The 18773-nt window shown below is 31.5% G+C and overlaps 1 protein-coding gene across 1 annotated transcript; it reads left to right on the top strand.

Annotated features, from left to right (window-relative positions):
* The first annotated feature begins 837 nt into the window (after window positions 1-837).
* Window positions 838-17152, top strand: LOC134716056 (activating signal cointegrator 1-like). The gene is made up of 12 exons (XM_063578773.1): window positions 838-950; window positions 3499-3643; window positions 6723-6845; window positions 7503-7626; window positions 9445-9563; window positions 10253-10458; window positions 10925-11267; window positions 12063-12232; window positions 14236-14357; window positions 14827-14924; window positions 16243-16339; window positions 17067-17152. Exons 1-12 carry the CDS (start codon window positions 874-876, stop codon window positions 17126-17128), a joined length of 1686 nt encoding a protein of 561 aa, XP_063434843.1. The 5' UTR covers window positions 838-873; the 3' UTR covers window positions 17129-17152.
* The last annotated feature ends 1621 nt before the right edge of the window (window positions 17153-18773 follow it).

The raw sequence follows: 18773 nt of genomic DNA, 5'->3' as shown, positions 1-18773 counted from the left end.
AGTAATAGTCATACCAATACAATATCAAAACATAAAAGACATAGAACATACATTTCATACACATTTAGACTGCACTATTTAAATACTATATATTATACACATGCAAAAGAATAAGCACTAAAAGCAATTACTAAAGCCCAGCATTCAGAAATTATAAAAAGCTAAGCAAACAGTCACAAAAGCAGCACTATTATGTTTCAAGCTGTAACATAAAATAAATAAAACTAAGCACATGCATTGCAATGGCATGAGTTTATTAGACTCTTGAATTGGGTAAAAGATTGCGTTTTACTTTAAGTGATGGCATTTTTTATTTTGAAAGTAGGTCTTCATATGTACTATATTGTGATACTGGTAAATGAAGCGAAGTGCTCAGTCTATCTTGTATTTTTTCGGCAATTCAAGTTTTGTAGTGTTGGCCTCGCTACAGAAATGCATAGACAATGAGCAGAAATTAAAGATTGACATAATAAAGGAGTGATATATTGTTAGTTTTCCAAATTTGCTTAAGTATTTTAAGTCTTTTTAAAACATTTAGTTGTCTGGATGCTTTTTTGCAGACGGTCACCGAGTCAGTGATATATATGCTGCGTTGAAATTTCACAAAGTCAATGGTGATGCCTAATAGTTTGACCTCTTTTTCACATTTTATTTTGTTACATGGTAGATCAAATGTTATGTTTTGGCTTAATACAGTGGCACGTTTTCGTATGTTCAGTCAAAACATATATGATATATGCTACCGTTTATAATATTTCTGGAAAAGTTAAAAGCGGAATGTTTTACCGATATGTTTTTATTTTATTTTACCAAAATTGCATCTTCGGGACTTTTCCTTACGATCGAAGGTAATACCCGATAGACTTCCCGAAAATGGCAACGAAAATAGAAGATTGGATGTGTGAAGAACTAGAAAAGCTTGGCATTCCAGCTTCTCTTGAAAATGCACAGTAGGTTTGGGGTAAAACATTTCAGGTGTAGTAGGCTATCATATAACCACGTAAGGCTGTGGAGGTTATGAAGCCAGAGAAATATTTACAATATGTTGAATGTACAAAGTGATGATTGTGCAATAATCGGGTACCACGATTTCCCGAGAACTACGAGAACAACATAATATCCCGAAAACAAGATTTTTTATGGTGTTATATGTGTTTTTTTGCTTAAATAAGTGTAACAGCATAAAATAATTAAGGTTTATGGCGTTCATAATTAATAAAAGTACACGCAATCTTCAGAAAATAGATTTTTATGTCTTGTTACTTATATGCAAATTCCTTGTTGAAAACAATATGGCGGACGTTATATTTTGTAAGGTAGATGCATCAATGACACAATCATCAGTACATTCAGTACATTTTATAAACCTGAGACTACTATCTCCGTATAAACGGATATTTCATTTCCTCTGACATTTTGGAAGAATAAGCACCAAAATCGTAAATCACTTTTTATATGCAAAATGTTACTAAAATAATACCAAGCCGTTGTCTTCATATTTCTTTGATGAACAAAATTTGAGAAAATTGAAATTTTTGTATTTTGTATTAAAACCACACCAAGCTTTAGTTTAAAAGGAGATATTTGGAGAAAATTGTACAGTAATTACAGCATTTAATTATATCATAAGAAAACAATATAATTACTAAGATTTTGAAAACATGTTATTTTAGTAAAAACTTTGACGAATCATAATTTATTTCATTTTGTTAACAATAACAATAACGATATAAATAAAATTTATTAACAATAGAGACATATAAAATATTGTTTTAGAAAATAGAGTGTGCCATATATGTTACGTTTTTATTGAAGATGAAGCGCATGTTTTATTAAGATGTCCTCTTTATGACGATTTTAGAAACCATTTATATCATGTTGCTGAAACTTTTAATGATAATTTTAATACTTTAGATGATAATCAAAAGTTAGTGTTTTTATTCTCAGATGTAAATATGATTCGTGTGTGTGCCAAAACCTGTCATTTAATTTTAAAAAGACGTAGGAATTTTATATATTGTACATAGTATTTTATTTCATATTATGTATTATTATTATCTATGCATTTTAATAGTCTCTTATAATTCTGTATAGAATGGCTCTCATTTTATTTAGTGTTATTTTACAATGTAACTATTGTATAAAGATTGATTGTACTTGTTGAGAGATGAGACTTTAATAAAACATTGAATTGAATTGAATATAATTAATTAACAACAATCAGTTTTTATATGAATGTTTAACATTTTTTTTAATAAAATCTATTCCTGCAGTACATTTGATACTTTTCTTTTCTGTCAGTTCTTCTAAGATCTTCTAATACTTTAATTTTCTAAAGTTGTCTACCTTTAGAATGTCCGCCATATTGTGTTCAACAAGGATTTTGCATACAAGACATAGAAATCGAATTTTTGACCTGAAATTGCATTTTTATTGAATAAAAACGAGTATTATGTCTTATTAGTATTCTTTATTATCGTAAAAAATAGTAAAAACACAATAAAAACACCTATAACACAATTAAAAATCTTGTTCTCGGGATATATAATCTTGTTTTCGGGATATTATGTCATGTATGTTGTTCTCGTAGTTCTCGGGAAATCGTGGTACCGGCAATAATCAGTAAATCGCTTTGGATTCAGTGATGATTGTGCAATAATCAGTAAATCGCTTTGGATTGAAGACAGAGGGACATTAAAACTCAGAATTTAAAAAATATTCTGACAAGACAAAGGCTAAAATAGAAAAAAGACAAACCGACAAACAATACCATACAAAACACAACAGAAATCTAAAGACTAAGCAACACTAAATCCACAAAAACAGGGGATCTCAGGTGCTCTGAATGGGAAAACAAATACTGCTCCACATGTGGCACATGTTATGTAGTCAGCTTCCTGACTTATGACAGGTGCAAACAATTTTTAAATGTTTTAATGGTACCAAACCTTTACCCTTATCTGAAACAATAGTGTTACATCACAACATAGAAAGACATACTATAGAATATCAATTAAAATAGATTAACTCAACTAAAAGATGTATTAACACAAGTGAACATGCACTGAACGAATACATTTGATATATGATAATCAATACAAAATCAATCAAATAAAGGATGAATATTTAAAGTAACAGTATTATACCGCTGTGAAACAAATATAGTATAATTTCCTTAATAATATAAAAGCCTGTAAGCAAGTCATCATGTGCTCAGGCAAAAAAATGTAAACTTTCCAGGTTGAACTCAATGTAAGTCAGTCACAGGATTAGGTCATTAAAACCTACACATTAATTACACTTTCCACTAAAAGTATCAACAATAAATACTTATGTATTAAATATTACATAACATGTATCCTATGATTGACTAGCTACCTAGGTTACTGTTCAGTAATCATTTACATGTACATCAAAAGAAACCAGTTGTTCATGTTAATTGAATATCAGTTTTGTATAAATTTATGACATTGAAACATCTGCTATAATATATTACAGTTACATTCTAAGTATTGGAAGTGCAGAAGATTTAGAGGAATACATGTTAGAGCTATTAGATGGCAGTGATCCACGTGTCCATAAATTTATACATGAACTATTAATAAAGTGGGATCCACCTGAAAATGGACTTGAAATTATACAGGTACATTCATGACATATCAAGTTAATAGCTGATAAATTCTTATATTAAACTTACAGACCTGTACCTAATCAACAACAAGACGTTATGGCATATACATTTTTAAAAAACTAATTAAATATTAGTAAGAAGATGTGGTATTATTGCCAATGAGACAACTCTCCATATATGGACCATAATTTGCTATTGGGCTCCGTTTCCTATAACTATAGAAAAGTGATAAAATGTGAATTACTGTAAGAAAAGTTGCAACTACATCTAAAGATGCCATTATTTTTATCAACATACAAGTGTATGCTACTCTTCCCTAGAAAAAAAAATAAATATACGAATTTCAAAGATTCTACAACCGTATTTTTGTGTCGTTTCTCGCGTTACTTATTGCTTCCGAAGAGCATAACGCTGACTGATTTATAGATAATCGTCACCGGCAAATTCCTAACTTTTGCTTTCAAATAACAAAGAACATCGACCAATAAGAATAGTGAGAAGAACAGTGGCGTGATTTTTGCGTCCGATTTCATAACGCAATTTTTAGATGATGTTATCTGCTTTGTTGTAATAGAATTCTTAAAAACAATATGCAAATATGAACTCTCGCGAGATGTTCAAACAGGTAAATCCGAGATGATTTACATTCTTGTTTTGATCTCCGTAATAATTAAGTAGAAAAATTACGTTGTCGTTATGCGTTACATTTCACACGAAACAGAAGTCCAGTTATTTATTAAAATTGTTTTTGTCCTTAAGTTCTAACCATTTCCGGTCATACGTGAAACACGTGACTAACATGTGATAACGCCATTACGGCCGGATGTACGAAATACTAGGTCTAAACATTGTTTTTGTTTCCAACGGGATGTTAGCAAACATAATCTGTAGACTTGTTTCGTCTTGTTTAAAAGAGGAAAATACAATTGTCAAAGAGATTGCGCCGGTGGTCTGTTATTATTCCTATGTGCATAATGTTACATACGATCCTGTGTGAAAATAAATGCCCAATGACTTGACAAAATCGATTTCATATTTGACAGACGTTAGAACACACTTCGTTTCCCGATAATGACGTGAAGAGTCCTTGGAAAAATCAATCGAAATTACGTCTCTTATCATTGTACCAATGCTCGTTGGATTGATTTAACTTCAGCAGTAAATATTACTGGATATTTTGTGTGAATAAATATAATTTAATAACAAATACATGTTAAGGTTCATCATAACAAATGGACAAATATGGTCATATTTTTACCTGAAAAACTACTCTGTGTACAGACTTACCTGTGCTGTTTGGAAAGTTTTAATGCCTAGCATCCACTAGATATATAAAAGTTAAATGCATTTTGTGTTTAAGAAAGATAAAATCTTTCTTGGTTTTTGATGGGCATTTTTTTTTCCTTTTTTCAGAAGGTGCAAAAATAAACTAACACCTGAATTACTTTGATACTGTCCACTCACTGACTCAGATAAACTCTTTAACTCACCTATAGTTGTGAAGATACCTGGTGTCCATGTCAATTAAGGACAATGAAAACAATACAAACCGGTTTTTTACCTGAGGGAGCATTTCATAGTTGTTCCACTACTTAGTCAATTTTCACACCTTTTGCATGAAGGAAAAAAAATGCCCATCAAAATCCAAAAGAGATTTTATCTTTCTGAAACACAAAACGGATTTAACTTTATTATATCTAGTGGATGCTAGGCATTAAAACTTTTCCAACTTTACAGGTAAGTCTGTACTCAGAGTAAATTTTGGCATGGAAATACAGCCATATTTGTCCGTTTGTTATGATGAACCTTAATATACCGTTACACTTAGAATGTACAAAGTTTGAATCCTGTCACAGTTTTTAATTAATATTTTTTATTCATGTTCTGCAAACACTTATCAGAAACGCAATAAACTTGTCAAAGGAGAAGTAAACTTTTGACATGCATGACATGAAAGGAAGTACTTTATTGATTTTAGCCCACTAAAGTAGGTTAAAATGTGGAAACCATGTAAATGGTGTACAGGTCATAAGTATCACATTGTGCCTATTTTAAAGATTTTAATTCCAAGTTAAAAAAAAAAATCTTAACTGGATTTAAAGAATGTTACATTGCCAATGATTTGGAATAAATTGTATATAACTGGAATATCAAAACCAAATATAAATACATTTTTTTGGCCAACGATTATGGTATCCTGTATCAATGGAGAAAATATGGAAAATTCTGAATAAATTGTACTAATTGTTTTCAAAACAAGCACATATTTAGGAGTTTTATAATACTGTTACATTTAAGATGGATTTTAAGAAAAAGTATACTGTTCAGATTATTTTAAGCAGATTTTGCAATAAAATAAAACTAAAAAAATGCTTTCGGTTTCTTATGGTTTCCTGTCAGGTTTAAAAAAAACTTTAATATAACATTGAAAATAGATTTTAAATATTAACATGAAGCAAGTAACACTAGTAATGGTGTTTATTTATGCCTTTTGAATTATACTGTGCAAAATAAAGAAAATAAAGATTGGTTTCCTGTTTGGTTTCATGTCACGTAAAAGGTGAATCAAAATGTATTAATTTTTTCTCGAAAAACTCAATTGTTCCATTCATACTATTTTAACAGCAACACAACCCACAAAATAAAAGTTAAAATTTTAGAACTTATAAAAAAGGATACAAAAAGAAACCAAAGGCCGAATACCAAATTATGGTCCATATAAGACCAAATGGCACAAAAATTATCAACTATAGGTCGGTATACATTTCAGGTACATTGTATTTACCCATTACGTTTGAATAATTCTTGACTATATTATATTTTATACAGATCAAATGCATGTCATACATGTTATACATTTGCTGTACATTGTACATCAGAAAGACACTCTGGCTTCCTCAACCAATTAAAACTGGCTGCCATAAAATACTAAATGCAATGCTTGAAAGTGGCATTAAAACATAAAATATCAAATCATAAGAAAGAATTTGTGTGTCAATGTCAATGTCAATGTTGCACACAATGATAATATACACACAATAATTGTATAGTTAGAAAGTATGAAATGTTTAAATGGTATTCATTTTCTTAGGTTTACAGAAAACCTGCCCTAGGAGATGAGGATGGGAATTCAAAGAAAAAAACAGAGAAATCAAACAAACACACAGACAACCAGAAGAAAGGACTGGTGAATGGAGCTGCCAAATCTAAAAGTGTAAGTACAACGTAAGCTACCTGCATAAACACTTCATCCACAGAAAATAGTTTAACATTGAGTCACTCTGAATAACATTTTTATTATTTAAATAATGTTGGAGCTATTAACAGATACTAGGATGAGAATAACAGCTTCCCTTTAAAATTAGGACACATTGAACTAAATTTCTGGCTTCATGGATTTGGGATGAGTAAATCATGTCTATGTTTAAGATCACACCAAATACAAGTATTTTTACTCAAAACCTTTACGTGTTTTTGTCATATGAACAATATCAGTAAAAAGTGGTACCTTGTGACAACATTACAACATGACAATTTTTGGAAGGTGAATATACAGTATCAGTGAACAGTGTATTTCAACATGACAAGTGCTGGAAGGTCTATATACAGGATCAGTAACCAGTGTATTTCAACATTACAGTAGCTTAGAGTTGAGTGTTAAAATATGTCATGCTCAAAGTGATCTTTTGCCAAAATTATGTGTGAGAACCCTTTTTGAAAAAAGTCCTAGATCATCAACATTAAAACATGTGATATAAAAATATATATATAAATATGTTGACAGAACTGTATGTTTATTTTATAATGTTTTGATAGTAGTTTTTCATATTGAACTTTATTGTTAATTTTTATTGTTAACCTTTTATTTTAGGACAGTTTTCCATCTGCCAAGACAAACTCAGCACAGCTTCCTTCCAACGATCCTAAAAAGAAAAGTAAATTTGTGCCACTTTATAGTCAGGAAGGGCAGGAGAAGACTGTTGTTAGATTACAAGGTAGGAATAGATTTAATCTTTCATTTACCACTATACCAGAAGGATTAAAGTTATCTTATTATACATTTTATCGCACTGCGGGTAAATTATCACGTTGTGATTGGTTTAACACCGTCATGTGGTGACCCCCTATGAGACCGTAGGGGGTTAGTAAGTTTCATAGGGGGTCCGTGACGCGGTAATGGTGACGTCATCTATTAATGTTGTTGTATTTCGTTGTTTATTTTACAACAAAACGCAGCAGAAAAAGTCTAGCGTGCGATAAATTTGTTATACGGTTAATTACTGACCCCCTACGGATCCATAGAGGGTGAATAAAATCCATAGGGAACTCAGCCTCCAGCATCAACCCCTATGGATTTTACTAACCCTCTATGGATCTGTAGGGGGTCAGTAGCAAACCATATACATGTAACTTATAATATCTCCACAATAGAAGGCCCAAGACCACAATTAATGACCCCGCTTTTTGTTGTTCACGAATATAGTTCCCCTTAATTATAGTGTATTTTTTCTTTATTTTTTTTCTTTGCCTTTTTCATTCATTTCTTAGTTTTTATGGGGTGGAAATGAAAGAAGAGAGGTGAAATAACTTTTTGTTGAAGGTATTTTAACTGATTTTAATATGGAAAGAGTGATTAGGTCAAGTGCAAAAAGGTAATATTTTCTGTTTTCGGAACATCTCTTGACTTGTCCATAGGGGTATGGATGTGTATTGGCTAAATTTGTAAGTTACATCAGAGCAATCTTTCTGAATTTTGGATATGTTTTTGGACTAGTACTATACATTACACACACAAAAAATTTGACAAAAAGATTAGGTCCAATTTTTTTAATGAGACAAAAAGTTATAAAGAACTAATAGAGAAATTAATTGTGGTCTGTGGCCAGAAGAGCTATATTGCAATCACCTGTTTGTCCAATAAATATTTTGGTCACCCTTTTCTCAGAAACTAATTCATACTTGGTTTGCAGCTTGACAATGAGATGTTGTAATGTGTGAGCACTGTCTTGATTTGTCAGATAGCTACTTCCTGTTTGTTAATACTATTAAATTTAATATGTTGAATGAACTTAACAATTTTCATTATGTATTTCTTAAATATGAGTGCACAAAACAAATTGTATAGAATATATTTAGTATACAAGTATATCATAAAATAAAAGTGTGCATATTGTCAGATCTTTGGGAAAGTATAAACCTCATTTTGGAGCTCATTTGTTGCCATTACAGCTTTAGAGGCTTCCAGGATCATTAAAATATCAATTCTAATGCAACAACGTTTGTAACGTTCATTTTGATTGGATAACGTCACTTATTTACATGGCATCAATTGACAATTGATGCTATGGGGCGTATGCGCATGCGCAGACGGCATATGTCAGATTTTAAATGCATGTTTAAACGTTGTTTTATGTCAGTCTCATTAGAATGGAGATAACAATATTGTATTTTAAGCTCCGACGGCATCAATTGGGGATTTGATGGTCGCAAATACCCGTTTACTGTCTCCGCTAACTCGTCGCCAGTAAACTTAATTTGCGACCATCAAATCCCCAATTGATGCCGTCGGAGCTTAAAATACAATACAGTTATCTCCTAATTGCTACATTCTGTCCATACTGTGTTTTTTTTTTTTATTGATTGAAAAATGAAGACAAAAAAAAGAATATTTTTCTAGACTGATCTTAATTTTAAATTTAAATACTCTCAAAGCTATTTCCACATGTTTATATCACAATATTGTGTATACTTATTTAGTAAAATATATATGAATCAACATTGTTTAATTTTTTTATCAATTTACAATTAAACAGGTCGACATGCATGTGAATGTCAGGCAGCCAAACACAAATTAATAAGTAATTGCACTAGATGTGGTCGGGTTGTTTGTGAACAGGAGGGATCAGGACCATGTTTGTTTTGTGGACATTTGGTAAGACTATCAGTAGAAAAATATTATCAAATCTGTTTAAAGTTTTTATAATGATGGAGTACAATTCTGACCTTAATACATGTATCTAAATTTTATTGAATTGATGAATATTTATTTTTCAAAGACCATATACTTAAAGTGTGCATGTTGAAAGGATTTTGATTTTCTTAAAATTTTCCACATATGACTCCAACTTTGTCTTCTATATACATGTTCTAAGGATGTGTCAGGGTTTTGATTTTCTTAAAATTTTCCGCCAATGGCAAGATGTTAAAAATTTTGTGGGAATATGCAGGTAACATGTTTTACCTTCCTAACTCCTCAAAAGGAAGAACTTTTATATAATGCAAGGTTTAAATACATATACTAATAGTAATTGTGAGAATTTGGTTTTGCTTTACACCTTCCATGAATAACAGGATGTTGAAATAATTTTTTTATAACCCTGTGAATGTTTTCACACCAATCCATAATTTGCCCAGAACAATTATTAGTAGAATTTTTCTTTGCAAAATAAGCAATCTATACAAGAAAGAAGACGTAAGGTATTCATCATTGGGACAGCAACCCATCAAAACAATAATCGGACATTATTAGGGCAAAACACAGTCGTCAACAAAAGAGTTATAGTGTTCATACATTATGTTAAAATATTGTAAGCCTATTGTTAACTTTACATCTGATTGCAGGTTTGTACAGTAGAAGAACAGGAAGTGATATCTCGTGGTTCAAAGAAAAGTGAACAGTTACGACATCGGTTAATGAAGGACGCAGATCGAGTGCAATATATCCGAGATAAAAAAGACTTCTTACCTAGTTCTAGTTCTAAAATTAATGAGGGATACCAGAAAGCTCTTCAACATAAAGATAAATTATTAGATTATGATAAATCAAGGTAACAGCATGTGCTACAAGAGGGATTGAATGGAGAGGGTGTATTCATTTCTATATTGTCTAAAAACATTTTGAAGCATTTTTCTCTTATTAATATTTTTGCCATTATTCATTTTTCTTTAAATTTGCATGTAAAATCTGATGCACTATATTTCCATTTCTGCAAAAATATATTACTGTAAAAAGTGCTCTTTTGAAAGTAACTTATTTTCTACAACATGACATGTTGGCTACTTGTTGAAAATTTTTGAACTAAAATATGCATCATCAAACCATGAATGACATTTTTGGCTACAAACCATGATTTAATAGTATTAATGTATATCTAATTATCTGTAAGAGGAGAACAGTTTGTTGGATGCAAACTGAAAGATAGATTTATCTATATGACTTTTGTATCTTTACAAAAATATTCAGCAAAACAATGTAAAATATATTTTAAATTATAAATAATTGTTTATTTTTAGTGCAAGAAGGACACAAGTAATAGACGATGAATCTGATTATTTTGCTACAGACAGTAATAGATGGTTAAGTAATAAAGAACGAGAAAAATTACGGAAACGAGAAGAAGAATTAAGGTCACAACGATTTGCTTCAAGAAAAGATAGAAAAATTACATTAGATTTTGCTGGTCGACAAGTGCTAGAAGAAAACAATACTGTTGATATGTATAATGTGAATGATGAAGTAGTTCAGGAAATACAATATGGTGCTAAACATAAAAAACAGGCGTTTGTAAACAAAGAGGAAGACTTTGATTCAATTACTGGAATTGTCAATCCTAATATTAAACAGCATGCACCTCAGGTATATATCATACAATACTGGTAGGTTTTGTCTTGTCTGAAACTCATGTAGCAGAATATGAGGCATATGGATGCCAACCTGCTGCAGTGTTAGCTTTTTGTATAAAGTCTTCTGTTTCAGATGATAAAATACCTGGATACTTCAGATCTTGCACATATAGCTTTAAATTTTCTGTCTGATTAACTTCTGTTGCCTTGACCTCATATCAATGGTTGAGCAGTTGCTTAAAAAAAGTTCTTCTTGTGATTTTCAATTGTTATTAGATAATACAAACAACTACTATAAACAGTTAGTCATGTATATTTAATATTCGAACAATTTTAAGGCATACATGTCTGTCTGGCAGGGTTCATCTGATCTCATTTTCAGGGTTTAGTTATCAATGTTTGTTTTGGTTTATAATTAACTAAAAGTATAAGTATAAAAAAAAAGATGTGGTACTATTGCCAATGAGACAACTCTCCACAAGAGACAAAATAACACAGAAATTAACATCTATAGGTCAGCAATGAGCAAAGCACATACCACATAGTCAGCTATAAAAGGCCCTGAAATGACATTGTAAAACAATTCAAACTAATGGGCTAATTTATGTACAAAAAAATGAAGAAAAAAAAATGTAACGCATAAACAAACGACAGCCACTGAATTACAGGCTCCTGACTTGGAACAGGCTCATGCATAACATTACATTCACTAAGTCTATATTTGGTAACAAGTACTACCTAGATGCATCTAAGTGATAACTTAAAATGTATTAACAACATATCTTATAAATAGTTCATGTTTACATAGTTTGTAGATGACAAGGTTAGTGGTAAAAATTCTCCTGCAAATGTAGCGGGACCAGAAAAAAAGAAACCAGTCAGAATACAAGACAGAGAGCTGTTACAGATGTCAGACGATGGCCATTGTCTTAGCATGCATCAACCATGGGCATTATTGTTGGTCAAGGGTACTAAAATGTAAGTATGCACCAACCATGGGCATTATTAATATTCTTGGTTATACAGGTTTTAAAGTGTATGAACCATCCATGGGAAATCATGGGTTCAAAATATATCTTAGCCATGGTCATAACTGTTGTACTCGGGCAAGAATCTGGCAATTTTTCATACAATTTCGGTTTATTTCACAATAATTTAAATTTTCAGGTCCTTTTAGAAAAGTTCCAGTGTAGGACACAGCCGGTCGCCTGGTCGCCAAATGCGACCAAAACCTTGATTGGGCGACTAGAAACTGTAAAAAGATAGATAGTTACTGACCCAAAAATAGATCATTGAGCGAGTGCATTATTATTCTCAAAATCGTAATTACTCCTATAAATAACACACCCCAACTTCGGAACAATCATTTTCAGAAATCCTCTGGTCACATCCTTAAAACGTACAAGTTGAGGAGGTGTTCCATAATTGGAAAGATATACATATAGAAGAAGAATAAGTGCAATAGAATATTTAAAAACATATGGCAGATGACAAAGGCGACAAACACGTCGTGCGTGATATTGCTTGTTTAGTGGGTCAAATAAGGCTTTACTGGCAATGGTTTTCGCTAAACAAATTGTGTTTAATAAAAGATAACGACAGTCATTGACAGTAAAATCTCGTCTGACCCACTAAACCAAACAAGGACACGGGAATTATGAAAAGAACTCCAAACACGGATACAACTGAGAAGCTGTCAAAATGTTTTTCATACGAACCCCCAAGGACAGAAACAAGTGATAAGAAAATACTACGTTTATAAAATGTCTTTTGATTTTGTTTTGCACTGACACTTTGTACTGAAATACAAACTTTTGAAATGACTGACCGGATAGAATATCGCGGAAATTCCCAGTACTAATTTTAATAGATCAATTCGCAGAAAACTGTTTAATTTAAAACGAAACAACAAAATCTTCAGCGATGGGCACGACATCACTATTCAACCGAAACGGAAATGGAACTTCACTTCTCGCTACTCTAATGGAATGAGAGGTCACATTTTCCTCTTCAAACCCCTATATTGAACTATAGTAGGCACTGGACTGGATTTATTTCAATGACAATGAAGACTGGAAATGTGTTTTAAGGGTTATGTGTTGGCAAGGTTTGATTGAAGAATTAAGTACATCAATTTATATTGTTGTTTTTTTTCATTTTTTAAGGCTCAACACGGAAAAATATTTGAGTAAAATAATTGGGCTACCAATTGGCATTTTGGGCCTGTGAAGTAATTTTTTTACTGGCCCGAAAAAAAAATTTCGGGCCAGCCTTTGGCTTGCCCGACTGTCCTACACTGAAAACTACATGATTATCAAGTTTATGTAAGAATCACTGCATTAACAAAGTATTTTATTACCTCTAAAATGTGATGACTGATAAATATTTAACTCTCAATTTGGTATGAAATCCTTTTGCATTTTATGATTTAGGGTCTATTTAATCTCTTGTCATATAAAGCCCCTTGGATACATGCATATTACATAGTAAATAAACAAGTTTGTTGGCAGATTTTACATATTACTATAAAAAATTCTAAGATCGCAAAGTTAAACATGATTTTAATTAGATTGGTTAAGTACACACTAATGCTTTTATTTTTTATTTTTGTGTTTTTAACGCCACTTTTAAGCACTGCTTTTTGATTATTTTGGGGCAGTCAGTTTTTATTGGCGGAGGAAACGAGAGTGTCGGGAGAAAACCACTAACCTTTGATAGGAAAACTGACAATCCAAGTCAATTAGGATTGGAGTGGAGTGCACACGCATGAGTGCACGAGTGGGGTTCAAACTCACAACCTCAATGTTGACTGGCTAGTGAATAGAGTAGTAATTACATAGACCACTCAGCCACCACTGCCCCTTTACACACTTATGTAGAGCAGCTAAAAAATATACTATAGTCTACAATTTTAAGAGAAGTAATATTCATAATGAGATGGAAATATATCAAATGAGTTAATTATTGTTTCTTGTTTTCAGTCACGAAGGTAGATCATGGTATACACCTATCCGTGGACGGTTGTGGATTGCTGCTACAGCTAAGTCACCTTCTCCGCAGGAAACAGTGGATGTGGAACAGCAATACAGATATTTACTTAATGGTACAAATTATTTTAAATCAGAATAAGCTTTGAATGTTTAAAATGGGACTCATAGATTTTATAGAAGTAACACTTGGATGTCATGATTAAAACTGGAACTACTTATTATGTCAAAGCAGTCCATTTTGACTTCATTGATCTATTTGCACAGCATTTACACTTCACCTTTTATCTTCTCACATTATTTAGCTTAACAAAAATTATCAATAATACCTGGCCTTACTGTCATAAAGCTTTACTTAGTACTCCGAGTACAAAATAAGTGCTCTAAACACAAAATCCAGTATTTTGATTGGTTGATTCTTGAGTCTGAGTACAAAAAATTGTGCCAGATCTACTAACACTTCAAATTTTGGGGAAAAGTATAGGAGATAGAAATAAACTGCATGACAGTGATTCTAATTTGTACCTTTGATTTTGATCTTATTTTATGTGTTTGTATTGCGCATGATATTTATTTCTATTTTAGACCAGAAGATATCATTCCCTACACATTACCCAGTAGCTTGTTTGTTAGGTTGTGTTGATCTAGTTGATTGCTTACCACAAGACGAATATAGAAAAAAGGTAGATAAATATTTACAAGATGAAATGAAAACATGGGGAAACTATACTTTATACTAATTTTAAGCAAAAGTATTGAAATAATGTAATAAACAATGTTAAAATTGTATCTATTAGATGAACAAACTGAGTGGCATTGTTTTGTGTTTGTCTATTATGTCTTACTTATTTTTAACATCATATTCATACCCTTTATCATGAGAGAATAGCTGAAAAACATTTGGGCTATATTCAAGTGCACCAAAATATCCACTATCAGAGCGAATACTATTTAGAAAGCAACAATATTGATGAAAAAAAACCTTACTGTTGACACAGGAATTTAACCACAGTGTGAAAAGGCTACATTTAGATTGTGAAAAGTGTACACATTTACAGAACAAGCAAAAATGAAATTTGTACAAAATTTTATTAAATACTTAAATTTGAAATACACCTGTTGCTGAAAAAGGTATTTTTAATCCATTAATTTCCTGTATAATACTTCTGCCACAACCTGATTATGATATAAAACATCAAAGTACTTTTAATATTATGACCACAGTTTATCATAGCCACCACTTTTATAACTACTAGAACACACCCGTGATATCGCGGGTCCGTGACTGAATTAAAGTATATAACTATGCGTAAGCCTTATTTTAGTATTGATATTATCATCTGATAAAAGTCTTGCCGATTATAAGATACAGTTTCTCTGCTTTCAAATCTTTCTGTTTGAACCCGTCGACCTAGAACTCTTCAATTATTGGTAATATTCAGGTCCTTGAATTGAGTATTTTTAATCAACAGCATTTTCCAATAAAGGTCAATTCTTTGATTCGCTGTTTTACGTCATGCCCGCTAACAAATTGAAAACTGTACCTATGCGCCTTATTTCAAGTTAAGTCCACATTTTTAGTATTCGTATTGTTATCTTAGAAAGTCTTACTAATTAAAAAACTACAATAGGGAACAATTTGACAATGATTGAATTTAGTTATGTCGACCTTGTGATTATGATCCGTGTTTGAAGCAAAATCAAATACACCATTTGGTGGTGCGCCTGTCAGATGCGGAACGTACATATAAGGTTAAAGTAACAGGTGAATATACTAAATTGGTATCGGTATCGGATTCGACCCGGAACTTGTTAATTATTGGCAATATTAATTATCTGGAAAACAAAAGGGTCTGGAGTGGTGTAATTTTTAATCTACACCATTGTACTTTATTAGTAATAAATAAAGTTGAATTCTTTGATTCATCGTTTTAACGTGATGCCGGCTGATAAATTGGACCTCGTAATTTTAGTATTATAGATGTTTTTTTTCTGTTTCAGTTTCCAGATGGAGAGTCGATATCACCTTATGTGTTTATATGTGAAAACCCACAAGAATTAGTTGTTAAATTTCCAATCAAAGGGAAACATAAGATATGTAAGTTTACAATGATTATATATAAAAAAGAAGATGTGGTGTGATTGCCAATGAGACAAATATCCACAAAAGACCAAAATGACACAGACATTAACAACTATAGGTCACTGTACGGCCTTCAACAATGAGCAAAGTCCATACCGCAAAGTCAGCTATAAAAGGCTCTGATATAGTATATTTTCTATGTTTGCAGAGTAGAGTTTATCAACTGTGTCTCTATATATGCTATACTATGAGAAGTGGGAGGTTGATCGGTAAGTTTGACATGTTAGCATCATGATGATATGATCAACTTTTACCATCTTATCTAGATAAGTGTGAAGTCACTTGACCACTGAGGCCCTTGAAAAAAACATAAGAAAGAATATGAAATAAAGAATCTCATTTGACTGTACATGAATTAAGATTACACCATCTAACTTAAATCAGGAATCACTTAATTACAACATTTAAACTATTGACTCATTCTTTATGCTCATGGTAAATATTAACCAGAAAATAAATGTTTTACTCTTGCAGGAAACCAGGGTAAAAAACATGAAAGTGTACAAATAGATCTTTGATATTGAAAGAAAATATTTGTATTTAATTGTTACTTTCAATAGTTCAGGGTTAATTTGTTTTATATACATCCCCCTCCCCCCATTGTAAATAAAGATTTAAAACTGAAAACTTGGATCAAATTATTTCAAGAAGTTACAAATCTTTCTTAACTTTATATTTGCAGATAAGTTAGAAGGACATATACACCAAGCTGCCAAGAAAGGATTACGAAGTTCAAGTGATTAAAATCTGTGATAAACAACATGTTAATTGTTTTATGTTATTATGTGTCTTTATATACCGGTATATACATTGGCATTTTATCTTAGCATCGATTCTTCAGATTAAATAGAAAGACCTTCCATGAAAAATGTAAAGACAAACTAGATAGGTAACATGCCAACTGTTTTTAATCTACAAGGTGAATTTAATCAAAAGAGAACTAAATGCATCTCTGAAAAGTGTTTTTTTATGCCCTATGTATGGCATTATGTTTTCTGGTCTGTGCGTTTGTTTGTCCATCCGTTCGTTTGTTCGTCTGTTTGTCTGTCCGTCTGTCCCACCTCAGGTTAAAGTTAAAGTTTTTGGTTTAGGTAGTTTTTGATAAAGTTGAAGTCCAATCAACTCAAAACTTTGTACACATGTTCCCAATGATATGTTCTTCCTAATTTAATGCCAAATTAGAAATTTTGTCTTATTTCCACAGTCCTCTGAACATAGAAAATGATAGTGAAGATGGGGCATCTGTGTACTTGGAACATATTCTTGTTTAATATACAATGGTTTTCAATGAGTAACCATATTTGTCAAAATAAACCTCCTTGGTATGATTCTTTTTAGGTATTTATTATAATTTAGAATTGCAAGTGTGGGGTCAACAACTCTCATAGGAGAAATTCCAAATGAATGGCAAAAATTGGTCTTATTGAAAATAAATGTGATATCATTTGCAATAACATCATTTTCATTACTAGTTGTACAACATTATTATTAAATATAATTATAGTCTAAATATTACTTTAATTTTTGATAGTAATAGCCTTTGATTAATACACCGTTCTCCAAATATGTCCCTTTGTAAATAGAAAAATTTTCCATTTCCATACTTTAACTTCAGAAAATTGCAATTAAATATGATAAAACTTATAAACAATGCTTATTAGTACCAAACACAGATCAAGTTCAAATAGGGGTTTCATCATTATCCCTGTTCTTGAGTTATAAAATTGAGAATGGAAATGGAGAATGTGTCAAAGGGACAGCAACACAACCAAAGAGCAGAACATAGCCAAAAGCCAACAATGGGTCTTCAACAGAGCAAAAAAATCCCAGCTGGGATGTTTACTAATTCAATGAAAATATATGTCACTAATTTCCAAAACGTAAATGAACTAACATTAAAAAACAAACAAGACAAATAAAGGCTAGAGGCTCCTGACTTGGGAAAGGTACAAAAATGGGGCTGGGTAAAACATGTTTTGTGAGAATTCCAAATTCCCCATATACCAGTAACCTCTAGCCATTGTCTCTTTATAAATGGAAAAATTGTTAAAGGAGTAAGACCACTTTGTTGACCCCGAAATATAGCATTTTTTCAAAGTTTTTAAATTGTAAACATTAAGTTATTAATTGGGAAGTAGAATACTTTTGTTCTGTAAAGAAAGGCTGTTTTTGATAATACAATGGACTTGCATCAGTTACTAGCATCATTAGTAAAATTGAGAATGGAAAAATACTGATATCTTCATAAAGCACTTGTGCTAATTTTAAAACAGTTTTTATCCGATTCTCTCCCATTGTAAATAAACAATTTGCTGAACTTTCCATATATTTACAAGCATGGGGTATCTTTGTCCTATGGACATGTTGTTCATTATTTTAAACAAAAAAG

This window comes from Mytilus trossulus, chromosome 4 (assembly GCF_036588685.1).
Source record: "Mytilus trossulus isolate FHL-02 chromosome 4, PNRI_Mtr1.1.1.hap1, whole genome shotgun sequence".
Lineage (NCBI taxonomy): Eukaryota > Metazoa > Mollusca > Bivalvia > Mytilida > Mytilidae > Mytilus > Mytilus trossulus.
The sequence above is the reverse complement of the archived record's forward strand: the minus strand, read 5'-3'. Positions and strand labels throughout refer to the sequence as shown.

Excerpts from the sequence above, each read along its gene's own strand:
- LOC134716056 (XM_063578773.1), top strand. The coding sequence starts at position 874 with ATGGCAACGAAAATAGAAGATTGGATGTGTGAAGAACTAGAAAAGCTT. Across the intron at positions 951-3,498 it reads GCTTCTCTTGAAAATGCACA|TTACATTCTAAGTATTGGAA; the intron begins GTAGGTTTGGGG and ends AATATATTACAG. Across the intron at positions 14,925-16,242 it reads AAGACGAATATAGAAAAAAG|TTTCCAGATGGAGAGTCGAT; the intron begins GTAGATAAATAT and ends TTTCTGTTTCAG.